Source organism: Callithrix jacchus, chromosome 10, assembly GCF_049354715.1.
Source record: "Callithrix jacchus isolate 240 chromosome 10, calJac240_pri, whole genome shotgun sequence".
Lineage (NCBI taxonomy): Eukaryota > Metazoa > Chordata > Mammalia > Primates > Cebidae > Callithrix > Callithrix jacchus.
The window spans coordinates 62,963,129-62,990,735 of record NC_133511.1 but is presented as its reverse complement, the minus strand read 5'-3'; the positions used below and the strand labels follow the sequence as shown (position 1 = coordinate 62,990,735).

At 40.7% G+C, this 27,607-nt stretch overlaps 2 protein-coding genes across 7 annotated transcripts in view; one reads left to right on the top strand and one right to left on the bottom strand.

The window, feature by feature from the left end:
• AQP11 (aquaporin 11) overlaps window positions 1-9,448 on the top strand; it is a 35,148-nt gene extending 25,700 nt beyond the window's left edge. Inside the window, exon 4 of one of the 3 annotated variants that reach the window (XR_004731208.3) lies at window positions 9,173-9,281. Coding sequence is in view for 2 of the 3 variants with exons in the window: in XM_009007376.5 (XP_009005624.1) it covers window positions 9,173-9,351 (179 nt within the window). In the remaining variant the exon portion in view is untranslated. Of the gene's footprint in view, window positions 1-9,172 lie in introns of all 3 variants that reach the window. The other 2 variants (XM_009007376.5, XM_009007375.5) reach the window with 2 other exon arrangements.
• On the bottom strand, window positions 982-27,607 carry CLNS1A (chloride nucleotide-sensitive channel 1A). 4 transcript variants are annotated; one of them, XM_054241874.2, is made up of 8 exons: window positions 27,401-27,607; window positions 16,987-17,123; window positions 12,875-12,976; window positions 11,795-11,902; window positions 10,007-10,105; window positions 9,639-9,812; window positions 4,413-4,502; window positions 982-1,530 (listed from the first exon to the last, which is right to left on the bottom strand). In XM_054241874.2, the coding sequence occupies exons 1-7, from the start codon at window positions 27,523-27,525 to the stop codon at window positions 4,435-4,437; spliced, it is 813 nt and encodes a 270-aa protein (XP_054097849.1). In that variant the 5' UTR covers window positions 27,526-27,607; the 3' UTR covers window positions 982-1,530; window positions 4,413-4,434. The 4 variants fall into 4 exon arrangements, with proteins under 4 accessions (XP_054097849.1, XP_054097850.1, XP_002754839.1 ...); XM_054241875.2 differs by having other exon boundaries at window positions 10,007-10,102; XM_002754793.7 differs by lacking the exon at window positions 10,007-10,105.

Genomic DNA, 27,607 nt, shown 5'->3' with positions numbered 1-27,607 from the left:
ACCTCTATACTCAGCTTCCTCAACTATGAAGTGGGATAAAAGTATATCTCATAGGGCAATTAAGAATATTATAATACATAATAAAGAACTCAGGACAGTGGCTGGTACAGAGAAGGTCTCAGTAATTTTGTTTCCAAGTGGCTCTTTAACTTGCCTATTGTTAACAGACTCAATTTTTTTTTTTTTGAGACGGAGTTTCGCTATTGTTACCTAGACTGGAGTGCAATGGCACAATCTCGGCTCACTGCAACCTCCGCCTTCTGGGTTCAAGCAATTCTCCTGCCTCAACCTCCCCAGTAGCTGGGACTACAGGCACACACCACCATGCCCAGCTAATTTTTGTATTTTTAGTAGAGACGGGGTTTCACCTTGTTGACCAGGATGGTCTCGATCTCTTGACCTTGTGATCCACCCGCCTCAGCCTCCCAAAGTGCTGGGATTATAGGCGTGAGCCACTGCACCCGGCCAACAGACTCAATTTCTGAAAGTCTGATTAGAAAAAGGAAAATTAGTTTTTTTTTTCAGTCTACCCTGCAAGATGAGGGAAACCAAGTGACAGTGCTGAAATGAACAATGGGCTGAGTGGTACCAAACTTCAGTTTAGTCACTAGTTAGCCAAGTGATTCTGGTAATAAAGTTAGCTTAGATAACCTTATTTTTAAGACCATATAATGGTATGAAAAGTCCAAGTATAAATCAGTAATTACAAATCAGCCAAACTCAAAATTGAGAGTTGATAAATAGAAGAAATTACTCCTAATCCAAAAGGAAGTGGCAGAAATCTCCTGAATATGTTAAATCTTTGCCTTACTAAATACTTGCCAGAAACTCTAACTATATATTTTCTTATTAATTTCATGTTCATGTTCTCAACAAGTAAACAAAAGTAAAACCAACAAAATTTTCATATTCCCCAGCATTATTTCTTAAAAAACATTTTTCATTAATGGCTTTAGTCAAGAATAAGAGAGCACAGCAATATAGAAAACCTAGGTTTATTTGTTAAGCTATTACAAAAACAAAACAATTACCACTTGAAGTACTCTGAGGACTTCATCCCAGACTCACTTGTTCTGTTACAGAAACTAACCTAAAAGGTTGGAAATTAAAGGATATAACCTAAGAGGTTATAACAGAGCAGACTAGTAAAACATGGCGAAAGGAGCTCTCTCTTTCCCACCCAGTCTACCTACACCACGCTCCTGTGCATTTTCACCACACAGATGGATCTGCTAGCTTACAGAAGATGGATACAGTGAAGGCAGGAATTATAGGCCTACTCAGAGGGTACCCAGACACAGAAAGTTTTGGGGTAAATAATCAACTATAAATACCCTCTTGGTTAAGTTAATTCATCAAGTTAATAAAGGTCAGATTATCTATGTTCTGCTGGTGACAACTTGTCTCAGTATAATCTGTCTCAAGAAAGAACTGGTTCAGGTTGGGTTTTGGAAAAGGAAAAAGATTTTCATCAACTTCGCTCCAGAGTGGAAGAGGCACCAAGTTCTCTCCTATAGTTAGGAGCAGAATCTGAAAAACACAAAGTTCACAGTGTTTACAACAGTAATAATAATAATAGTTATTATTTACTGAATGCCTAGTCAAGAGCGCCAGAGGACTTAGGTATATTCTATCTCAGCCTCTGCAACAACCCTGCGAGACAGTTATTCTCCTCCCCATTTTACAGAAGGAGGAATTGAGGATTAAATAAGTTATATGCCTTGTCCAGAGGTATACACAAGTATATGGTAGAGTTATGAGTCCACCATCACCATATTCACTGCTGTCTCCACCCAACCTCATTCATTGAGAAATCCTAGTTCCATTATCCTGAAATTATTAATGGTTGCATAAATTACTCTATCATTATTTCTTTTTTGAGACAGCGTTTCACTCTTGTTGCCCAGGCTAGAGTGCAATGGTGCGATCTCACCTCACCACAACCTCTGCCTCCTGGATTCAAGCAATTCTCCTGCCTCAGTCTCCCAAGCAGCTGGGATTACAGGCATGTGCCACCAAGACTGGCTAATTTTTGTGTTTTTAAAAGAGACAGTGTTTCTCTATGTTGGTCAAGCTACTCTGGAACTCCCAACCTCAGGCGATCTGCCCTCCTCAGCTTCCCAAAGTGCTGGGATTATAGGCCTGAGCCACCATGCCCAGCTACTCTAATTATTTATTCCTTGTTCATTCTTTAAAGGCAGGTACAATTTTAAATGAGTAAAAATTTACACGGCCGGGTGCAGTGGCTCATTGTCTGTAATCTCAGCACTTTGGAAGGCCGAGACAGGCAGATCACCTGAGGTCAGGAGAGTTCAAGACCAGCCTGGCCAATGGTGAAACCCGTCTCTACTAAAAATACAAAATTAGGGCCAGGTCTGGTGACAAAGCAAGACTCCGTCTCAAAAACAAACAAACAAAAAAATTATGAATAAAAGAATCTCTCTCTGCCTCTGAGCTCTAGGATAAAATTAACAGAAAACAAAGCTAATTAAAAAGTTTCTGGCTATTTCACCATTAAAAAAACTCGTAAGAATTCTTGCCAAGGACTACAGTAACATCCCATTTGCTTAACTGTTTTTGACATACCAAATGAGTTTCTCATGATTCTGATTAATAACAGAGTGGCCGATGTTCTCTAAACAGCCTATTCTTCAAAAAAATCTGTTTTTTAATTTCAATAAAAGTTACTAAACAAGCATCACTGAACTGAAAAAATTAATATGCTATAATGTGATGAGAAATAAGGAAAAAAGACCTAAGTTGGTACCAAAAGATTTCCCATGAAATAGAACAGTGAAGTTACTGAAAACTGGAACTGAGCGCTAAAAATCAAAGTTAACAGAGCTCCAGTGACATCAACAAATGATTTTAACAGATGAGACATTACTGATTTTAGACTGTACGGCTACCACTGACAGGCTACCACTGACATATGTAAATGTGGAAATTAAAATTAAGTATTTAGGGGAAGATATAAATCATAGAACTCTAAGAGGTTCTTTTCTGATAGTTTCATTAGCAGGACATGAGAAGATGGCAGAGGTCCAATTATCACAATTCATGATTAATATAAGAAGAGATGTTTTTGTTTTTGTTTGAGATGTGTTTGTTTGTGTGTGTGTTTGGAGTGTGGTTGCACTCCAGTTTGTTGCCCAGACTGGAGTGCAACGGCACGATCTTGACTCACTGCAACCTCTACCTCCTGAGTTCAAGCGATTCTCCTGCCTCACCCTCTCTAGTAGCTGGGATTACAAGCACCCGCCACCACGCCCAGCTAATTTTTTGTATTTTTAGTAGAGACAGGGTTTCAACATGTTAGCCAGGCTGGTCTCAAACTCCTGATCTCATGTGATCCACCCGCCTCAGACTCCCAAAGTGCTGGGATTACAGGTGTGAGCCACCACACCTGTCTAAGAAGCAATGTTATACAGTTTTCACAATGTAAGTAACTTGGAAGCTAACTGGAACTTTAAAAGGCTGGTTTCTGAAACAAAATAGAAACAGGGATAAAGGAATTAAAACTTGTAACTAGAGAAAAGCCAATGATTACAGAACTAGGTTCAGAACTAAAATCTGTACCAGAAGAAAACAGAAGGGATTCTGAAATACTTATCATTGCAGAGAATAACAAGGGATCTCCTAACTTAACTGGATGACTGATAGTGGTGGCAGAGTCAAGTCAAATATATAAATCTTGCTGTGCTATTACTATATGCTTTAATAAAACAAAAGGACGATAGCAAGAGCATCTCAAAGACTGGAGGACAGCCAATATTCAAGAAAACAATGCGATAAGGTAGGAGGAGGTTGTAGTGAGGAAACAGGGACAACAATTTAACAACAGCTTATAAAGGACTACTACAACTACTAGTCCTAGCTCTGTTTGATATGAATATGACCTTCAGTTATTATCTAACACATAGTTGAAATACTTAAGCTGGCAAAGGACAATATATTTCTCAGAATAATGAAGTAGCAAATAAACTGTCAGGGACATCATCTAAAAACCTGAGATTTAAAAGAAAAACAAATTTTTTAAAGAAGGAAAAAGAAACAAGCCAGATGCAGTGGCTCGCACCTGTAATCCCAGTACTTTGGGATGCCCAGGAGGAAGAATCATTTGAGGACAGGAATTTGAGACCAGCCTGGGCAACACAGTGAGACCCTGACTCTCTGTGAAAAATTTTAAAATAAGCTGGGTGTGGCAGTGCATGCCTATGGTCCTAGCTACTTGGGAGGGTGAGGCCAGTGGACTGCTAGAGTTCAAGGCTGCAGTGAGCTAGGATCATGCCATTGCATCCTAGCCTTGGTGAAAGAGCAAGTCCCTGTCTCAAAAAAGAAAAAAAAAGTAGAAAGTAATCATTTCACATGATTTTCATGTTCAGTGACAAGGAAGAAAATGAACTACTTACCTTAAATCTGCATATATCATTTTCAGTGATCAACATCTGCATCCTCAAACTGTCCAGCAACTGTTGGTGTGGTATCCACCTCCATACCATCTAAACAAAAAAATTAATTACTGAACAATACCCTATGAACACTTTAGAAAGGTAGATTCAACTTATAACTTCTATCAGAAGGAAGCTAGTGCCCTCTGCTGCTAAGAGTTGCTTCTTTTCTCTTTTTTTTTGAAAAGAGAAGTCTCAAGGGACAGAGAAAGAAAATGCTACCTAGGGAGTTAGGCCATAAGAAAATCAGTCTATAACATTTACTGTGTAAATTTTCAACCTCAATACTAAAACAACTCTATGTAGGAACTTTCAGATACAGTATCAATTGTTCATTCTTTACAGACCTGTTCTAAGTATTGACTGTTAGGCTTTTTCTTTTCTTTTAAGGTACACAGCCCTATCCTCACAAAGCTTACAACATAATTCAGGAGAAAAGACAAAAATCAGTACAGCAAGCTTTTTGCTTATTTCCCTGTTTTTGTCATCTCATTAAATAAAAGGTATGAAGGGAACAAGAAAAAAAGAAGCCTTCATATGGTACGGCTGTCCCCTTACCCAAATCTCATTTTGAATTTTTACATGTTATGGGGGGGGACCAGTGGGAGAAACTGAATTACAGGGGCAGGTCTTTCCCGTGCTGTTCTCATGATAATGAGTAAGTTTCACAAGATCTGATGATTACTATAAGGGGAAGTTTTCCTGCAAAAGCTCTTTTTGCTTGTTGCCATGCATGTAAGATGTGACTTGCTCCTCCTTGCCTTCCACCATGATTGTGAGTTCTCCCCAGCCTCTTGGAACTGTGTTAAGTCCAATTAAACCTCTTTCTCTTGTTAATTGCCTAGTCTGGGGTATATCTTTATCAGTAGGGTGAAAAGAGACTAATACAAGCCCCATGAAAGTTGTCTTGGCTGGGAGCAGTGGCTCACACCTGTAATCCCAGCACTTTGGGAGGCTGAGGCAGGTGGATCACCCAACTTCAGGAGTTCGAGACCCACCTGGCCTAAATGGCGAAACTCCTGTCTCTACTAAAGATACAAAAAAAGTAGCTGGGAGTGGTGGTGGGCACTTGTAATCACAGCCACTCGGGAGGCTGAGGCAGAAGAATTGTTGAACCAGGAAGGCGGAGGTTGCAGTGATCTGATATCGCACCACTCCACTTCAGCATGAGCAATAAGAGTGAAACTCCATCTCAAAAAAAAAAAGTGTGTACAGTTGTTTTCTCCACTTCCCCACCTCCCATTCACCCCTCAACTCTTTGGCCCACCACAAAATATCTTCTGCCCACAGCCCCAGAGCATCCCACCATCTGCAGATACAAACATAACACGTATTTAAATCAACTGTTCATCTTTCCACATAAAAAATGCCATTTTTTCCAAATAGTCTAACTAAAAGGTGCCTCTCATCCATTTAAACTAGAAACCCTTACACCAAGCCCCCGACTTCTGTTGCTTCTGTCTCCTCAATCTCTCAAATCTGTCAAGTCTTTTGATATTCACTGCCACTACCTATTTTAGGCCATCACCTCTTACCTAATTTAATATGTAAGTCACACAACAGGGTTTCTCTTTTTCTCTCCAGTATTTTTCTTCTCCAGTTTTTCAAATTACAACCACAGACATCTTCTGAAACACTAATCAAACTCTTCAACGGCTTCCCACTGAGCTAAGAGTTTCTCTAAGATGCTGCCCAGTTTATCTGTTACCATAATAACTAACTTTCACACTGAACTACTTTCAGTTCCCCAAATCTGAAGTCTCTTGAATCTTTCTTGGCACATGACTAATCCCTTTACCTGCTTCTCCCCTCTCAGCCTCTTTACTTGGGTCATTTCTATACATCTTTCAGATCTTGACTTAAATGTCACTTATTCTATGCAGCTTAACTCTTCTCCTGACTCTCCAGGCTGGAAAAAGGGCCCAGCCCTTACGATTCCACAGCTGCCCAAGCATCTCCTATATCTCAGTGCTGTATCTCAATGTACCATTAGCTTTTCTTCCACTAAAATGTCATTGATATGAAGTCAGTAAATTCATCTCTTGAGTACTACAGAATTATCTGTACCTGGTACAGTAGCTCAATAAATAACTCTTTCATAAAGGAGAACATGAAGCACTAAAATGCCACACTAAGTGTTTCACTGGCAAAAACAATGATGTCGGTACTCAGGACTTCAGAAATGGAGACTGGCATAGGCTGAAGAATTTTTTATATATAAGCAACTCCAATGTGTTAATGAGGCTTATGAATAAAAATCCAAAAATCTCAATTTAGCAAAAAGGTATTTACAATCTTAAAATCATTTGCTATAAAGCATTAAATAAGTGTCCACATGGCACTCCTTAGGCAATTACTGTAATAAAAAAAGGTAACATAGGCCGGGCACAGTGGCTTATGCCTGTAATCCCAGCACTTTGGAGGCCAAGCTAGGTGGATCCCAAGGTCAAAAGTTTAAGACCAGCCTGGCCAAGATGGTGAAACCCTGCCTCTACTAAAAAATACAAAAAGTAGGCGGCACTGGAGTAAAAAAAAAAAAATACAAAAAGTAGCTGGGCACAATAACAGGTGCCTGTAATCCCAGCTACTTCGGAGGCTGAGGCAGGAGAATCGCTTGAACCCGGGGGACAGAGGTTGCAGTGAGCCAAGACTGTACCACTGCACTCCAGCCTGGGCAACAGAGTAAGTCTCCGTCTCAAAAAAAAAAGGTAACATCTTGGCTGGGCATGGTGGCTCACACCTGTAATCCCAACACTTTGGGAAGCAGAGGTGGGTGGATCACCTGAGGTAAGAAGTTCGAGACCAGCCTGGTTCAATATGGTAAAATACCATCTCTACTAAAAATACAAAAATGAGCCAGGCATGGTGGCGCATGCCTGTAATGCCAGTTACTCAGGAGGCTGAGGCAAAAGAATCTCTTGAACCCAGGAGTTAGAGATTGAAGTAAGCCAAGATCATGCCACTGCACTCCAGCCTGGGAGACAGACTAAGACTACGACTCAAATAAATAAATAAAAATGACAGAATCATGGCCAGGCGCAGTGGCCCACGCCTGTAATCCCCAGCACTTCAGGAGGCTGGGTTGGGCAGATCACCTGAGGTCAGGAGTTTGAAACCAGCCTGGCCAACGTGGTAAAACCCCATCTCTACAAAAATAAACAAATTAGCTGGGCATGATGGCAGGTATCTGTTAATCCCAGTTACTTGGGAGGCTGAGGCGGGTGAATGACCTGAACCTGGGAGGCAGAGGTTGTAGTGAGCAGAGATCATAACAATGCACCAACCTGGGTAACAGAGCAAAACTCCGTCTCAAAAAAATAATAATTAGTGTATATATACACATAAAAGAACACAAATAAAACTGAAAGAATATGCGACAGAAAATTAACAGTAAATACCTCTCAGAATTATTTTTGATTTTTTTCTCTCTCTTCTTTGCCTGAGCATACTTTCAAAATTTTTGACTAGGAATAGAAAGTATTTTTGTAGACAGAAAAGAAACACTTAAAAAATTACGTAAGAGCCAGATGCAGTGGCTCATGCCTATCATCCCAGTATTTTGGGAGGCCAAGGTGAGTGGATCACTTGAGGTCAGGAGTTTCAGACTAGCCTGGCTAACATAGTGAAACCCCATTTCTACTAAAAATACAAAAAATTAGCCATGCATGGTGGTGCATGCCTGTAATTCCAGCTACTTGGGAGGCTGAAGCAGAAGAATGCTTGAACCCAGGAGGCAGAGGTTGGATTGAGCTGAGATCGTGCCACTGCACTCCAGCCTGGGCGACAGAGCAAGGCACTACCTCAAATAAACAACAAAAAATTACATAAGAATGTCTATTCTATATAATTCTACATTTACTCCCTCTACTATAAAGAGTTTATTCTAAGATTTCTCTTAGTGTTTTGGATTATGTCTCCCCAAGTCCTAACTTCCAATACCTCAGATATGATCTTATTTGGAGAGCTTTACAGAGTTAATCAAGTTCATGTGAGGTCACTAGAGTGGGACCTAATACAATGTGACTGGTGTCCTTATAAGAAGGGTGTGATAGGACCAGCCATGGTGGTTCATGCCTGTAATCCCAGCACTTTGGGAGGCCAAGAAGGGCGGATCACCTGAAGTTCAAGATCAGCCTGGCCAACATGGTGAAACTCCTCTACTAAAAATATAAAAATTAGCTGGGCATGATGGCAGATGCTGGTAATCCTAGCTACTCAAGAGCCTGAGGCAGGAGAACTGCTTGAACCCAAGAGGCAAAGGTTGCAGTGAGCCAATATCATGCCACTGCATTCCAGCCTGGGCAATAAGAGCAAAACTCCACCTCAAAAAAAAAAAAAAAAGATGTGATAATTAAATTTACGCATCAACTTGGCTAGGCAATGGTACCCAGACAGTTTGTCAAACATTATTCTAGATGTTTCTGAGGAGGTTGTTTTTTAGATGAGATTAGCCTTATAAACTGGTGGATTCTGGGTGAAGCAGATTGTCCTTGATAGTTTGGTGGGTCTCACTTAATCGGCTGGAGGCCTCAAAAGGAAAAAGATTCACCTCCCCTAAGCAAGAAGAAATTCTGCCAGCAGAATTTCTGTTGCAGCAGAATGCAGTATCAACTCTTCCCTGGGTCTCCAATCTGCAGGCCTACCCTGCAGATTTTGGACTTGCCAGCCTTCAGTCATGTGGGTCAATTTCTTAAAATCTGTCTCTCTCTTCACTTTGGTAGGTGTGTGTATACCTGAAGAGACGCCTGAACCAACAGCCCTCAGAGATAATCTACCACGGACTTCTAGCCTCCCTAACTATGAGACAATAAAATTCTACTGTTTGAGCCACCCAGCCTGTATGATACTTTGTTATAATAGCCCTAGCAAACTAATACAGAGATTCAACAGAAAAGGATAGCTCTCAGTTAGAATTATACTTGTTTTATTTTTTTCACTTCTACTTTGCCTGTGCACATTAAAAACTTTTTTTTAATGAACAAGGACTACTTTTCTAATGAGAAAAAAAAATCACTAAAAACAAATGACATAAGAATTCCATACTATATAATTCTATATCTGCTTCCTATAGTACAAAAAGTCAATTCTGAGATTTCTCTTAGAGTTATTAAAAGAACTTCTATGACTATCCATTAACTTAATGGCCAAGTGCCCATCTAACTAATCACACTGAGAAAGGACACTCACCTTCATAATCTCTTATTGAATCTTCTGTCCTGACCCCAGCCATATTATACTGGCTGCTCACGGACTGAGAAAGCATTCCTTCTAATCTCTCCAATGTGGCTTGGCCTTCTGCTGTTAGATGGGATAATCCTTCTTCATAGGTGTAAAATGTAGGGATATCCCCCTGCCCTTGTTCTAAACAAACAGAAAACTTCGAAGCTATTATACAACAATTAGAAAAAACAAAATGGATAATTATACATCTGCTGCCAGGGTGGCCAACATACTGAAACCCTGTCTCTACTAAAACTACAAAAATTAGCCGGGCATGGTGGTGCATGCCTGTGGACCAGCTACTCAGGAGGCTAAGGCAGGAGAATCGCTTATACCCGGGAGGTAGAGGTCATAGTGAGCTGAGATCACGCCATTGCACTCCAGCCTGGGTGACAGAGCAAGACCTTGTCTGGGAGGTAGGGAGGAGGCATCTGCTGAAGATAATGTACAGTGAAAATAGGTTTCCAGGAAGATAGTTTTCAACATTTATTTAAGCACATGTACAGGCTACTACTGAAGACAGAGATACAAAGAAAACGTCCCTACCCTCTAAGATTATCAAAAGAAGTAACGAGCCAGTAAACAGCAATTCCCAAATAATCCCATGTCCAGGGACTAGAAGGAAAAAGCATGTTCCTAAGGTCAGGGAGTCCTACATTATCCTGAGGTGGGAATTTTGAGCACAACTTAATTTATATAATGAAGATTTTTTCTAATTAAAAAACATAATCCTAAATTTCTGCTTCATGGGTGCGACACCATAAAACACAGTTCACTATTCAAGAATAAATGCCTATTTTTAAAAAAATACTCCTTTCTTAAAAAAAAAATCAGGGCCAGGTGCAGTGGCTGATGTCTATAATCCCAGCACTTTGGGAGGCTGAGATGGGAGGATTGCTTGAGCCCAGGAGTTCAAGATCAGCTTGGGCAATACAGTGAGACCTCATCTCTCCCAAGAAACTTTTCTTTTTAATTAGCTGGGTGCAGGAGTGTGCACCTATAGTCTCAGCTAATCAGGAGGCTGGGGTGAGATAGCTTTAGCCTGGTAGCTCAAGGCTGCAGTGAGTGGTGATCGTGCCACTGCACTCCAGCCTGGGCAACAGAGCTAGACTCTGTTTTTTAAAAAACCATAAATTTTGGAAAACACAAAAAGGATAAAAATTTTTAAATCATTCAAAAATCTCAGAAAGATAAAAATATATTTAGGTATGTGATGGAGAATCCCAGAAATGTGTTTATCTCAGGCCAGGAAGTGGGTACATATGAAGCAAACAGCTTTGGATACCCAGATTGGTGTGCATAAGACCAGCAGGGAAAAGAAAAGAGAACAGCAGGCACTTCAAGCTATTTTAAGACTCTTCAGGCTAGTGACTGCATTCTGGTCTGGGGAGGAAATGGGAAGGAGTTCTTAGATAAATGAAGTATGGTTCTGAGAAAAGGAAAAGACTTTGGCAGTGAGCTGTTTGAAGAAACACATTAAATAAAGATACAGGCCAGGGTGGCTCATGCCTGAAATCCCAGCATTCAGAAAGGCCAACAACAGAGGATTGTTTGAGCCCAGGAGTTGGAGACCAGCTTGGGCAATATGGCAAAGGCCAGTCTCTACAAAAAATACACAAAAATTAGCCAGGCATGGTGGCGCAAGCCAATAGTCCCACCTACTCAGGAGGCTGAGCTGAGAGAATCACTTGAGCCCAGGAGGCAGAGGTGCAGTGAGGGCACACCAGACTGGATATCAGAGTGAGACCCTTTCTCAAAATAATAATAATAATAAAACAAAATAAATGTTCCAGGTTCTCAAGGTATAGAGAGAGAAGGCTTGTTCTCTGGGGGCAGCTGCCTCAGCTTAAAAGACTTTCCTGACTATCCATTTTCTTTCCTTCCATATACTCTACTTATCCATTCTTCCCCCTAACAGTCTCTACTTTTTACCCTCAAAAATTTGTCTGTTGCAAAGGGCTTTGGCATAAACTGTACTACTGTGTCATTTACTTTTAATAATAATCTTACCATACTGTGTACTTTACAGACCCATAAAAAACTGTAATCCTCTACCCTTAATACAAATAAATGCCTAAAATGAAACACTAAACAAAAAAATTTTTTTAATCCATTTTACTAACCATGTGCTTCCACATCATATTCTTCTCCATCGTAGTCATCTGAATCCTCATCCTCAGGATCTGGATGCAAGGCCTGGCATTCGCACATTGCAGTGAACATTGCCTCCACTGAACAGGAAATTAAACTGTAACTCATCTTTTTTTCAATGTAGAATATAATTTTATAATAAAATAACCACTAGTGCAAATAAATTTAATGGGTATACAAGCCATTATTTTAAAAACCTGCCAAATTATAAGTAAGATCAATCTTTTTCGTTTTCTTTTTTTTTGAGACGGAGTCTCACTCTGTCACCAGGCTGGATGGAGTACAGTGGCATGATCTCAGCTTACTGCAACCTCTGCCTCCCAGATGCTCGAGATTCTCCTGCCTCAGCCTCCCGAGTAGCTGGGACTACAGGTGCACGCCACCACGCCCAGCTAATTTTGTATTTTTAGTAGAGACAAGGTTTCACCATGTTGGCCAGGATGGTCCCGATCTCTTGACTTCGTGATCCAGCCACCTCAGCCTCCCAAAGTGCTGGGGTTACAGGCATGAGCCACCATGCCCAGCTGTAAGATCAATCTTTAAAGCAATTGAAGCAAATGACAAGACATAAAATAGTAAGAGTTCATTACAAGAGATTATTGCAATTTCTGCATGGCTCATGGGATTTTCCAAGAAAAAAGGGTCAGAGTTGTGGTCATACTGGTATCAAGGTGAAGCTCCTCTCAGCTGACTGGGCTCTTTCCAGCCATCCTGAGATCTTCCACTTTAAAACTGCTATGTCTCCAGCAGGTGAGATTCAGTCAACAGCACCAATCAGTAAAACTAACCAGAGTCCATTCACAAAATATACCCAGATAATAGAGTGTCTACAATATTCTTACTACATTCACAACCTTTGAGATTAATAGGTATTTGGTCCTCAATAACATTACCAATGCTAAAACGAAGAAAAAGCAATAGAATGGAGGTAATGGTGGTAAAGGTGAGAAAGGGGTGTGTGTGTGTGGTGTGTGTGTGTGGGTGTGTGTGTGTGTGAATCAGGAATGCTTGGTACATAAAAGCAGAAGAATCAATACCCATAGAACACTCACATGCTGATTTATCACTAGGCACAAATCTAAATTCAGTAATAGGTTCAACATCATCATCACTGTCTTCTTCTTCTTCATCAGCAACAGATTCTTTTGATTCTTCTAGAAAATAAAAATACCTTTTTAATGTCATTATTTGACTTTAAAAAAAACAAAACATACTGATAAATCTGAATATCGCAATTCAATTTTTATTTCTAATTATGGTTGACACACATACACACTCTGGTTAGGTTACTGACACACTGGGTAGAGAGAGACAGAGAGAGAGAGAGAGAGAGACAGTGTGTGTGTGTGTAAGGAATCCTGATTTATTCAGTAAGCCTTCTAGAAAAGCCTTGCCTCGATCTCCTGACCTCGTGATCCACCCGCCTTGGCCTCCTAGAAAAGCCTTGCCTCAATCTCCTGACCTTGTGATCCATCTGCCTCGGCCTCCCAAAGTTCTGGGATTACAGGTGTGAGCCACCGCGCCTGGCTGGGAATGAATTTTTAAGATTATTTTTAAGGTAATCTGATTTCATCAACAATGAGCTGATAGTCATCTTTTCTTTTTCTGAGACTGGGAATTGTTTTGTTGCCCAGACTGGACAACCTCAACCTTTCAGACTCAAGCGATCCTCCCACCCCAGTCTACTAAGCAGCTAGGACTACAGGCACTTGCCATGACACCCTGCTAATTTTATTTATTTATTTTTTTTGAGATGGGGTCTTACTCTGTTGCCCAGGCTGGTCTCGAACTCCTGGGCTCAAGTGATCCTCCTGTCTTGGCCTTTCAAACTGCTGGGATTATGGCCAGGTGCAATGGCTCACACCTGTAATCCCACAATTTTGGGAGGCTGAAGCAGGTGGATCACAAGGTCAGGAGCTCGAGACCAGCCTGGCCAACATGGCGAAACCCCATCTCTACTAAAAATACAAAAAGTAGCTGGGCATGGTGGCAGGCACCTGTAATCCCAGCTGCTCAGGAGGCTGAGGCAGGAGAATCATTTGAACCTAGGAGATGGAGGTTGCAGCTGAGATTGCACCATTGCACTGGGTAAGAGTGCAAGACTCCGTCTCAAAAAAAAAAAAAAAAAAATGCTAGAATTACAGATGTGAGCCACTGTGCCTGGCCCTGATGGTCACTTTTAAAGAGACTATGGTGGTATGCCAAAGAAAAAAAAAATCTTAGAGCTTGGAGAATGAGAATGCAAAGAACAAGGCTGGGAAAATATTATTTAAGCATGTGTAATTATAAGAGGAGTTCAAGATAAAAAGAACTGGAGAATTAGTGAAATAAATGTGACCCAGGAAGACACTAAAAATTAATAGGAAATCCTGCATACCTTACTAAGAAATTAATCATAATTACATCAATTACAAGCAAATAATCATACTGACTCTGTATGATTATAAAGCACATATTTAAAACACACACCCTAAAACCTACTGAACTGCTTTTTCCTAGTTTAGGACTTACAGCATTTGCATTTTAAACAAACTTCCCACATATTTCTAACGTGTATCCATTAGTCTTGAGTTTGGGAACTAGAGACTAATATACTCCTTCAACTTTTTGGATAAAATTAAGGTCAGAGAGGTGCAAATGATTTGCCTAGCAAGTTAATGACAGAGTTTTCTTTCCTTTCCTTGCTCTGTCACCAAGGCTGGAGTGCAGTGGCATGATCAGCTTACTGCAACCTCGACCTCCTGGGTTCAAGCAATTCTCATGTCTCAGCCTCCCAAACAGCTGGGATTATAGGCACCCACCACCACACCCAGCTAATTTTTGTGTTTTTAGTAGAGACAGGGTCTCTCCATGTTGGCCAGGCTGGTCTCAAAACTCCTGACCTCAGGTGATTCACCTGCCTCAGCCTTCCAAAGTGGTAGGATTACAGGTGTGGGTCACTGCACCTGGCCTAACGACAGTTTTCTTATTCAATGTGCTTCGCCCTTCGGCTAGTATTTTTGAAACCCTATTTCCTAGCCTTTCTCTTGACATGTACCTTTCCCAGCTCCAATGCCCAACACTATTTAGGGGCATTTCACACCAGCATTTGGAGCTGACTGACAAGAGTATCTCTAAGGTGTTGCATTTCTACAAATGAATGAATGCTTTAAACTAAACATGACAGATAATATTCTTAGTTATAAAATCATAGTTACATTTACTTAGATGGAGAGTAAATTTTGTGCCTAATACCTTATAAGGAAGTCTTACTACACCCCAAGGTTAACAGCCTTTTACTTTTCCTCAACCTCTTCTTCAAACTTCACTAGATTTTTATGTCTTTGAACCTTTTCCAATGGCAAGAATTTGAAATCTTATAACAAAAATATTTTCAGATAGCTGAATCAGTTGTTACCACTTAATGAGGCAGGGCTTGCCAAAAGTCCTGAAAATTACTAAATTGTGTCACAACTGAACATAAATGATCATATTATATCTGACACCATATTAAAATCCCAATTTGAAAGAGCAATAGCCTTACAGGCAAACTGATGGGATTGTCTCTTATACACTACTTCAAAGAAAAGCAACCCATTATTTCAAACATGAACATTTCCACTAAATTTTTGAGTCTTTGCAGTTATCCCAAAGCAGAACTTGGGAATTTTTATATCCTAGTTTCTCAACCTTGGCACTACTGACATTTGGATGGATAATTCTTTGTTGTAGGGGACCATCCTGCACATGGTAGAATGTTTAGTATAATAAAAACATCCTTGGCATCTAACTGCTAGAGGCCAATAATACCCGTCCTCTTTCAACCAAATGTCACTGCTAAATGTGGGGGAATGGTGAGGTCAGTGGAGACCCATGGAAAATATATCCCTCCTACACACTGAGAACTACTATTGTAACAAAACAAAACCGTTCTATCTTAAATTCTCAGAAGCACAGGGTCTACTGAACCAAGCCTCTAAGGGTGTCTTGCCGGGCGCAGTGGCTCATGCCTATAATCCCAGCACTTTGGGAGGCCGAGGTGGGTGGATCACGAAGTCAAGAGATCGAGACCATCCTGGTCAACATGGTGAAACCCCGTCTCTACTAAAAATATAAAAACTTAGCTGGGCATGGTGGCGCGTGCCTGTAATCCCAGCTACTCGGGAGGCTGAGGCAGGAGAATTGCCTGATCCCAAGAGGCGGAAGTTGCAGTGAGCTAATATCACACCATTACAGTCCAGCCTGTGTAACAAGAGCGAAACTCCATCTCAAAAAAAATAAAAAGAGAAAGACAGCTGGGCACAGTGGCTCACACTTGTAATCCCAGCACTTTGGGAGGCAGAGGCAGGTGGATCATCTGAGGTCAGGAGTTCGAGACTAGTCTGACCAACATGTTGAAACCCCATCTCTACTAAAAATACAGAAATTAGCTGGGTGTGGTGGCATGCACCTGTAGTTCCAGCTGCTTGGGAGGCTAAGGCAGGAGAATCACTTGAACGCAGGAGGTGGAAGATGCAGTGAGCCAAGATCACATCACTGCACTCCAGCCTGGGCAACACAGTGAGATTCTGACTCAAAAAAAAAAGAGAAAGACAGAATAAACAGTTAAACTTCAAAGGAAAAGTTAAAAATATATATCCATAATAAATGAAGAATTCTAAGTGTAAATATATAGAAGATATATACAGATACACAAGAATGTCCATTATGAAAACTTCAAGTGTCCAAGCTGCTGTGCTGAAATTTTGCATCATAAACTATTATCCAAAATGAGTCAATGACTTCAGCGTTACATCATTGATTATTATTGAAGACTTCCGGTTTTGTTTTTTTTTTTTGAGATGGAGTCTTGCTCTGCTGCCCAGGCTGGGGTCAGTGGCTCGATCTCGGCTCAGTGCAACCTCTGCCTCCCAGGTTCAACTGATTCTCCTGCCTCAGTCTCCTGAGTAGCTAGGACTACAGGTGTGTGCCACCATGCCTGACTAATTTTTTGCATTTTTAGCAGAGACGAGGTTTCACTGTGTTAGCCAGGATGGACCTTTTAACCTCATGATCTACCTGCCTCGGCCTCCCAAAATTCTGGGATTACAGGCATGAGCCACTGTACCGGCGTCAAAGACTGTTTTAATTTTAAAATATAATTTGCTATCAAAGGAAGCATTAGATTAAATTACACCATACATACCTTCAAATTTGGCATTCACCATAACATACAAGTGCTCTCCCAGACAGTCACTTCTGTCCCTGGACAATGCATGTAAGCTAATGGTGGGGTATTCCAGCGAGAATCCTAATCCGGAGCCATCTAACCAAGACAGGCGGCTGAAAAACATGTTTTAAGTAGATTATTTTTAATAAATTCTAAAGTAATACCACAAAGTATATAAAAGTTTGGACACCTTTATGCATATAAATAAATTCAAGTTTACTTTTTTAGAAATGTTCATAAAATAAGAAAATTCAGTACTGGGAATTTAATTTTCTTTAAGATCATTCTGTTACGGTCTCTTTACCTCTAGCTAAAAATTAAAACAAACTTGAAATTCCATTTTCCTCAGTCACATGTATATTTCTATGACTTTCATGCTTACTCTTTTTTGGTGTGTCTTCAAGCACCCTCTTTGCTTTTGCAAATACTTCCCTTTTCCATGAGGCCTCCCTTCAACTATTCCAGTCCATAATAATCTCTTATTTTTCTGAATTGCAAATTATAGCACTTAACTCTGTGGTAATGAATATTATATGTGCCCCTTCGGAATGTGAGTGACTTGACAGCAGAACTGATCACATTCCGTTATTTAACATTCTTCAAAACCATTAGCAAAGAGCTCAGCAGGTAAATATGCAATAAATCCCTGGCAATCATTCATTTCTCCACGAATCCTATATTAAATGACATACATATGAAATGGCTGTAATTACACTCACTGCAAGTCAAGAAATAATTATTACCTTGAGAGACAGTCTCCCTAAAGCCTTTCATTTATGCAACAATTTTAAGAGAAAGCCACAGAAATGCTAGGTCTCATTTTCCCTCAAGTGCGGTCAAATGCAAATATTTTACTGGTGTAACAAAGAAAACATATCAGTATGTTGAGCTTTCAGTAGAGGCTAGCTAGCTTTCTGATAATACTTCATCCATCTGGAGCTGTACCATTTAGCAGGAAAAAAAAGTCCTGAAGAAGCCACACACAAAAAAAATGGGAATGCAATATACTGGTTGCTTAGGGCTAGAAGGAAATAGGGAATGTCTGTAATAGATACCAGTTTCTTTTTTGGATGAAGAAAATATTCTAACATGGTGTTAATTGTACAACTCTGTAAACAGACTAAAAACTACTGAATTGTATGTTTAAATGGTTAAACTGTAAGCTATATGAATTATTTCAAAAAGTTAATGAAGTGGCCAGGCGCGGTGGCTCACGCCTATAATCCCCACATTTTGGGAGGCCGAGGCAGGCGGATCATGAGGTCAGGAGTTCAAGACCAGCCTGGCCAACATGTCAAAACCCCATCTCCACCAAAAATATAAAAACTAGCTGGGTATGGTGGCACGTTCCTATAATTCCAGCTACTTGGAAGGCTAAGGCAGGAGAACAGCTTAAACCGGGACCCAAGAGGAGGAAGTTGCAGTGAGCCGAAATCACTCCAGCCTGGGCTACAGAGCCCATCTCAAAAAAAAAAAAGTTAATGAAGTAAGACCCATGTATCATGCTATATTCTACACAATTTTAACAAGCCTGGCTGTCTAATTTCCAAATAAGCAAAGATAAAAGTACAACAGGAGAACCTTGGTAGGACTGTCTTGGGCAGGAATAATGACAGTGTGACAGTATGAATCACTCACGTTCAGTGGAAGAGGAGGATGAACTTTACACCTCAGTTCCCCTAAAGGAAATCAATGTCTAACCACACACTATGAGTATTAAACACATGACCTTCAGTTACCAAGAGCATCACCAAAAGCAAAGGCAGATTATTAAATTATAGTGATAACTGTATAACTCTGTAAATATACTAAAATTTACTTAATTGTATACTTTTTTTTTTGGGTATTAAAAACCTCTTTTATGCCGATAATTGTGCTTAACAGTGGAGACAGGAAAGAATAAGGAAAGAAAATAAACAGCCAACCAATATTTCATTTAAGTCTGTGAAATGCTATGCAAATGCTGAAGAGTGATTTACTTCCAATTATGTGGTCACTTTCAAAATAGGTGTAATGTGATACTGAGAAAAATGTATGTTCTGTGGACCTGGGGTGAAGAATTCTATAAATATTCACTGAGTTTACTTGTTCCAGGTCCGAGTTCTAATCATAGATGTCCCTGCTAATTTTCTATCTCATTGATCCATCGAATATTAACAATGTGGTGTCAAAGTCTCCTCCTATTACTGTGCGGGAGTCCAGGTCTCTTTATAAGTCATTAAGAACTTGTCTTATATATCTGGGTGCTCCTATGTTGGGTGCATACATATTTATGATCATTGACTCCTGTTGTTGCATTGCTTCTTTTACCATTATGTAATATCCTTCTTTGTTTCTTTTAGTCTTTGTTACTATTTTTTTCTTTTCTTTTTTGGAGACGGGGTTTCGCTCTTGTTACCCAGACTGGAGTGCAATGGCGCGATCTCGGCTCACCGCAACCTCTGCCTCCTGGGTTCAAGCAATTCTCCTGCCTCAGCCTCCCAAGTAGCTGGGACTACAGGCGCGGGCCACCATGCCCAGCTAATTTTTGTATTTTTAGTAGAGACGGGGTTTCACCATGTTGACCAGGATGGTCTCAATCTCTTTACCTCATGATCCACCCGCCTTGGCCTCCCAAAGTGCTGGGATTACAGGCATGAGCCACCACGCCCGGCCTAGTCTTTGTTACTATTAAAGTCTATTTTGTCAGAGACAAAAGTTACAACTCTTGTTTTCCTTTTTGCTCTCCATTTGATTGGTGAGTCTTCCTCCAATCCTTTGTTTTGAATCTTTGTGTGTCCTTGCTTATAGATGAATCTGGATACAGTGTTCTGATGGGTTTTGACTTTTTATTCAATTTGCTTGTCTGTGTCTTTGATTGGGGCATTTAATCCACTTAAATTTAAGATAATATTGATATTTGTGAGTTTAATATTGTCATTTAACGCTAGCTGGCTATTTTGCCCATTAGTTGATATAGATTCTTCATTATGGAGATACCCTTTACCTTTTGGTAAGTTTTTGGGATGACTGATACTAGTTGTTCCTTTCTGTGTGTAATGCTTCTTTCAGAAGCTCTTGTAAAGCAGGCCTGGTGGTGATGAAATCTCTGAGTACTTGCTTGTTCACAAAATATTTTATTTTTCCTTCATTTATGAAGCTTAGTTTGGCTGGATATGAGATTCTGGGTCGAAAATTCTTTTCTTTGAGGATATTGAATATTGACCCCCACTCTCTTCTAGTTTGTAGGGTTTCTGCTGAGAGATTCTGATAGGCTTCCCTTTATGGATAACCTGACCTTTCTCTCTAGCTGCCCTTAGAATTTTCTCCTTTATTTCAACCCTGGTGAATCTGATGATTATGTGTTTTGGGGTTGCTCTACTTGAGGAATATCTTTGTGGTGTTCTCTGTATTGCCTGGAGTTGAGTATTGTCCTGCCTTACTAGGTTAGGGAAGTTTTCCTGAATAATATCCTGAAGAATATTTTCCAGCTTGGATTCATTCTCTTCATGACATTCAGGTACACCTATCAAATGTAAATTAGGTCTTTTCACATAGTCCCATATTTCTTGGAGACTTTGCTCATTCCCTTTTACTCTTCTCTAATCTTGTCTTCTCCTTTCATTTCATTAAGTTGGTCTTCGACCTCTGATATCCTTTCTTCTGCTTGATCAATTTGACTGTTAAAACCTGTGCATACTTCATGGAGTTCTCCTATTGTATTCTTCAGTTCCATTAATTCACTTATATTCCTCTCTAAATTGTCTATTCTCATTAGGATTTTGTCAAACCTTTTTTCAAGGTTCTTAGTTTCTTTACATTGGGCTAGAACATGTTCTTTTAACTCATAGAAGTTTCTTGTTATCCACCTTCTGAAGCCTAATTCTGTTAGTGTAACGCACTCATTCTTCATCAAGCCTTGTTCCCCTGTTGATGAGGAACTGTGATCCCATGTAGAGGTAGAAGCATTCTGATTTTGGGTATTCTCAGCCTTTTTACACTGGTTTCTTCCCATCATTATAAATTCACCCACCTGTCATCTTTGTAATTACCTACTTTTAAATTAGGTCTCTGAGTGAACGTCCAACTTGTTAATTCCCAGCGCTGAAATCTGAGCAACCCACTGTGCCAGCTAAAACAGCGGCATTAAGCTTCATGGTACTTTTTTGCCCGGGAATCTCCAGTCTGGCTTCCCTCTTGAGTCCCTTTTTCAATCAGCTGAATGGGTGACTCTGCCTTCCTGGAGCTCCAAACGTCGACCAAAAGGGGACCCAGTCCCGTTTACTGCACCAAGAACTGCCACGCCGGTCACAAGTCACGCTGGTGACCCGTCGGGCTCCTCTGCTGGGAATCTCCTGGTCCGTGAGCAACAAAAATTCTTCTGAAAATGTGGCATCCTCTTGTTCTCTGTGCTTTCACTGGGAGCTACAATCCTGAGCTGCTAGTAATCGGCCATCTTGGATCTCTCTGATCAATTGTATACTTTTAAAAACCAAAAGATTCTGCAGCATAGGGTAAGAGAAAAATTAAAAATAAAAAAATTAAAAAAAATTTTAAAGCAAAAAATAGCCAGACATGGTAGTGCATGCTGTAATCCCAACTACTCGGGAGGCTGAATTAGGAAAATTTCTTGAACCCAGGAGGCAGAAGTTGCAGTGAGCTGAGATGGTGCCATTGCACTCCAGCCTGGGCAACAAGAGTGAAACTCCGTCTCCAAAAAATAAATAGAGCAAAAGCAGGAATATATGCACTGTCACATGGAAAGATTTCCATCCAACATGCTTATTAAGAAAAAAAAATCTAGGAAGCTTAAAAGTGATAAATCTTTGTTTTTGTCTTTTTGAGATGAAGTCTCATTCTGTCACCCAGGCTGGAGTGTGGTGGCGTGATCTTGGCTCACTCCAACCTCCACCTCTGGGGTTCAAGCAATTCTCCTGCTTCAGCCTCCCAAGTAGCTGGGATTACAGGTACATGACACCATACCTGGCTAATTTTTGTATTTTAAGTAGAGACGAAGTTTCACCATGATGGCCAGGATGGTCTCAAACTCCTAACCTCAGGTGATCCACTGCCTCAGCCTTCCAAAGTGCTGGGATTACAGGCGTTAGCCACCACACCAGGCCTAAAAGTGATAAATCTTAAGAAGCTAAAAGTGATAAAAGCTCTAGAAATTATTTTCCATAACAACTCATTCCTACTGGTTCCAAAGAAACACTGTATTATGTAATGAGGTTATGTATTATTGTATACATCTTTACTGTCCACTGCTTTCCTTTTAATATGGCGATGAAATAGTGCTCAAGTATCACGAGTCCCCTACAAAAGCTGTATTATTTTAAAGCAAATAAACTGCTCTTTTCTGACCTCAAAAATTTTCTGCCAATATCACAATTCAGAAAGGAACATTCCAAATTTGGGTGTCTAAAATAATTTCAAATAAACAGAGCCATAAAACTTGACTCAGTGAGGACATGGAAAAACTGAAACCTAAACATAGAATCAGTGCCTATCAAATTATGGCCTTTACTTTTCAATAAAGCCGGGCACAGTGGCTCATGCCTGTAATACCAGCACTTTGGGAGGCTGAGGTGGGCGGATCACCTGAGGTCAGGAGTTCAACATGGTGAAACCCTGTCTCTACTAAAAATACAAAATTAGCTGGGTGTGGTGGCTTATGCCTGTAATCCCAGCTACTCCAAAGGCTGAGGCAGGTTAATCACTGGAGCCCGGGAGGCAGAAGTTGCAGTGAGCCGAGATCTCGCCATTGCACTCCAGCCTGGGCAAAAAAGAGAGAAATTCCAATCAAAAAAAAAAGCTGTAATAATAACTCTGTAGTTCCTTACTAATGCAGACAGAATACAAATGCTCCTCTGCACAGCATTTGCTGTGGTGCTCTTATAATCTTTTACATGAACTGGGATTATGCATTCTACAGGACAAAGCCAAGTTCCACACTTAAAAACACTTACTCTAATCATTAAATTTTTTAAAATAAAAAAAGAAAAGAAACCCCTAGGTTTCTGTATTTTACTTTTTCAAATTTACACATGCAAATCATATACTAATATTCACAGATATTTTCAAATGGGAAAACAACTTATTTTTTCCAACAGCATGTTACTATGTTAAAAGATTTGACAGTATAAGCCAGGCATGGACACTTTGGGAGGCCAAGGTGGGTGGATCAATTACCTGAGGTCCAGAATTCAAGACCAGCCTGCCAACATGGCGAAACCCATCTCTCCTAAAAATACAAAAATTAGCTGGGCATGGTGGCAGGCACCTGTAATCCCAGCTACTCAGGAGGCTGAGGCAGGAGAGAATCACTTGAACTCAGGAGGCAGAGGCTGCAGAGAACTGAGATCATGCCACTGCACTCCGGCCTTGGACAACAGAGCAAGACTCCAACTAAAAAAAAATTAAAGAAAAAAGAGAACTGACGGTACATTCATTTAATTGAGCAATTTTAATTTAAACGAATACCTATTAACAACAAATTAAATCCTACTGCACGTCAATTCTTTGTTGTAACACTAGGTTTTCTAGCAGAGGCCACAATGAAATAGGCCAGACATGCGACCATTAAAGTTTGCTGGGATGAGATTGTAAAAAATCTACTCAAAGTATTCAAGTTCTAACTTTTAAGGTGCTATAGAGAAACATAAAGATTTCACGGTACCATCTAAAAATGTAACTGTTTTGTCTGATCATTAAATTCTGATTTTCATTTACTCTTTGTATATATTCTAGAATAAATCCTTAAAAAATATCTAATTAACCATACTCAGTGCCAAAGAAACCATGAGTTTCTTTGTAATCTGTAATCCCAGCTACTCCAGAGGCTAAGGCAGGAGAATCACTTAAACCTGGGAGGCAGAAGTTGCAGTGAGCCAAAGAAACCATGAGTTTCTTTTGAACTGGGTATATGTTTTTAAACGGAAGGACCAGAAAAATTAGAAAGCAAGTAAACATATAGAAAAAATGTTTTGCTAAATTCAAATGCTTTTGTACAAGTATGGTCAGTGTCCTTTACACCCAGCATGGGATGAAAAACAGGACAGGAGGTTAAGAGAGGTCTTAAATTTGGGTTAACTTAATTATTTGGTTTAAAATTAATTTTAGAATGAGATACCAAAAAAACCACATTATTTCTAAGTTTAAATTACCTAATTTTAATTTGATCACCTATTTTATTTTACCTGTTTTAAACTGTGTATTTTATATTATTTATGCCTCTGTTCTTCCTTATTTGGATAAAAATTCAACTTCCTATAAAAACTAAGCTCTGAAATAAGCTGGAGATTCTAAATCTTTCAACACAAACCTGAGAGACTAAAACCAAGTCCACTCAAAACCTAATCTGTTCTGTCCCTCTCTGCCTCAAACTAATATAGTTTCACCGAAGCCTAAAAGCTATAAGCCAAACTCATGAACATGGCTCTCTCCTTCTCCAGCTTTCCCTCTGGACATTCTCCCTCATTCCCTCAGTTGAAGAACTACCGGACTGTTTGTGTGTATGTGTATTATGTGCATATAGTATGTGTATGTATTTACACTCTTCTTTTTCTATTTATGTTTCACAAATAAAAAAAAATCTTAAAGAAGAAACATAAGAGATTTGTTTGTGAAAAGCTGAAATAAAGAATTTTTTATTTTTTTAAGAGATAAGGTCTCACTGTCACCCAGGCTGGAGTGCAATGGCATGATCACAGCTCACGGAAGCCTCACCTTCCCAGGCTCAAGTAATCCTCCCACCTCACCACCCCCAGAGTACCTGGGACTACAGGCACACACCACCATGACTGGCTAATTTCTGCATTTTTTTTGTATTCTTTGTAGAGACGGGGTTTTGCCATGTTGCCCAGGCTGGTCAAGAACTCCTAGGCTCAAGCTATCTGCTCATCTTGGCCTCTCAAAGTGCTGGGATTGCAGGCATGAGACACCTTGCCCAGCCTAAGAATTTTTTAAAAACAGATAAAAACTTGAAATGAGTTATACTTCCTTAGTGTGAGAATTGTATTGTGGTTATACAAGAGAATGTTCCCGTTCTTCTGAGATACAGGAAATGGAAAACAGGTCTGCAATTCTCAAATGGCTCAGAAAAAAAAAAAGAGAGAGAGACATAAATGTGGCAAAATGTTAATTAGATTTGAAATTTTTTTTTTTGAGACAGAGTCTCATTGTCAGCCAGGAAGAAGTGCAATGGCACAATCTTGGCTCACTGCAACCTCTGCCTCCTGGGTTCAAGCGATTCTCCTGCCTCAGCCTCCCAAGTAGTTGGGATTACAGGCACACGCCACCACACCCTGCTAATTTTTGTATTTTTAGTAGAGATGCGGTTTCACCATGTTGGCCAGGCTGGTCTTGAACTCCTGTCCTCAGGTGATCCACCCCACCCGTCAGCCTCCCAAAGTGCTGGGATTACAGGCATGAGCCACTGCACCCAGCCTTAGGTTTGAAATTTCTTTTTTTTTTTTTTTTTTAGAGACGGGGTTTCACTGTGTTAGCCAGGATGATCTCCATCTCCTGACCTTGTGATCCGCACGCCTCAGCCTCCCAAAGTGCTGGGATTACAGGCATGAGCCACTGTGCCCAGCTAGGTTTGAAATTTTTCAAAATGCAAAAAGAAATACAGGACTGCTCCTCAAAAGGAGTTATAATATTGAAAGAAGTGTCAATATACTTAAATGTCATGAATAAAAAAGGAATGCCTGGAACTAAAAATGTATCTGTGCCCCATCTTTCACCACTTATAAGAAACTGCTTTCCCCAATTATCAAAGATTTCCTTATCAATACTCAATATAGACTCCAGATTTTGTTTCTGACTGCTCCTTCCTACTTTCTCAAGTCCCTTCTTCTTCTGTGACCCACCTCTTAATACAGGTGTATCCCGAGGATTCTACACTTGGTCCTCTTCTCTTCTGGGATACCAATCCATTTCCATGAGTATACGCTAATACTTTCTCTAACGACTCCCAAACATCTCTCTTTAATATCACTTTCCCAAGACATATGTTTTTGTTTTTTTGACAGGGTCTCACTGTTATGCAGGCTGGACTGCAGAGCACAATAACGCCCACGGCAGCCTCCACCTCCTGGGCTCAGATGATCCTTCCACCTCAGTTTCCTGAGTAGCTAGAACTACAGGCCACCACCATGCCTGGCTAGTTCTTGCAGAGACTGAGTTTCACCATGTTGCCCAGGCTGATCTCAAACTGCTGGGCTAAAGCGATCCACTCGCCTCAGCTTCCCAAAATGGTGGGATTACCGGTATGACCCACCACACCCGGCCCAAAACACACTCATGTGTACAACTATTCCACACATGTCCTGACCAAACTCATTATCTGCTTATCACATCAATCTTGCTTTTCCTCCCATCCTTATGTCTTACCTCAATGACTGGCCTGAAGCCTAAGCCTTGATCAATGCCTAAATTTCCCTTTAAAGCAACAGTTCTTTACAGTTTTTGTAGTCTGGATTCTCTGGGAGGCAGAATTTTGGCCCCACGACCTTCACTTTCTGGTGTCACGCCTGTGACTATGTTATATTACATAGCAAAAGGGACTTCGCAAACGTAATTCAGCTTATCAGTTGACAGTAACATTGGTAGATTTTATCCTGGATTTTATAAGTGGTCCCAAAGTAATTATATGAGCACTTAAAAGTAGAGAATTTTCTCTGCCTGTAGACAAGTGATGGAGCAAAAGGGGAAGCAACAGGTATCTGAAGGACAGGAAGGATTCAATGTGTCATTACATACTTCAAAATAAAGAGGACTACAAGTCAAAAACAGAGACCTCAGTTCTACAACTACAGTATTTAAGGAGGATCTATCTGACTGTGAAAATACAAAAGTGCTCCAGGTGGTCAAATAAAAGGGCAATTCCTTCCAGGACCCCAAAACGGGAGACTAGTCCCTCTGCATATGACCCCTGTCTGTGTCGGGTGAAGAGGTGTTCCTCCTTAGTATACCTACAGAAGAAAATCTATATTGTGTAGTATCCAAAGTTTCAAAGTCCTCCACAATCTGCTCTGAAACTACATATCCCGCAGAAGGGACCACTTCCTGCATCTGTTCATCCGAAAGACAGGCACACTTCAGACCCTTAAAACGAGACCGTGCGTGAAGGGCAACGCAGGCGCCAGACCTCCCGTAAACAGGAGAGTTAACAGCAAAAAGAAAAGCAGCACAACCCATGAGGGGAAATTACGGCCGGAGAAAACAGAATGGAAGACTCCGGAGGAGCGCCAGAAAAACCGAGTCTTCCACCCAGTACAGGTATCCATGAGGCGTCCCAGGCACGCGCCCCCGCTCCCAACAGCCCACTAGGTCGCCCCTCGCCTGGCTCCTTCGCACCTCCTGCGCCAGCGAGGAGGAGGCCGGCGCTGAGGACCAGGAACCCTACCTCTCAGCGATGTAAAGGGTACCGGTGCCAAGGCCCTTCCCGTTCAGCACAGCCTCGGTGTCTGGCTGCTGCCGCAGGAGCCCCTCCGCCGGCCCAGGCGGCGGGAAACTTTTGAGGAAGCTCATAGCAGCAGGGAATCCCGCAACACAGGCCCTGAGGGAGTTGGGGCACAGCAATACACGCACAGCGCCGCCCGCCCCGGAAAAG

Bases quoted from the DNA above. Each gene is read 5' to 3' on its own strand.
- CLNS1A (XM_054241874.2), bottom strand. From the start codon at position 27,525: ATGAGCTTCCTCAAAAGTTTCCCGCCGCCTGGGCCGGCGGAGGGGCTC. The intron at 10,106-11,794 runs GTTAGTAAAATG...CATTATCTTCAG, and splicing joins ATATGATGTGGAAGCACATG to CAGATGCCTCCTCCCTACCT. The intron at 9,813-10,006 runs GTATAAGCGATT...CTGTTTGTTTAG, and splicing joins CTATGACCTCTACCTCCCGG to AACAAGGGCAGGGGGATATC.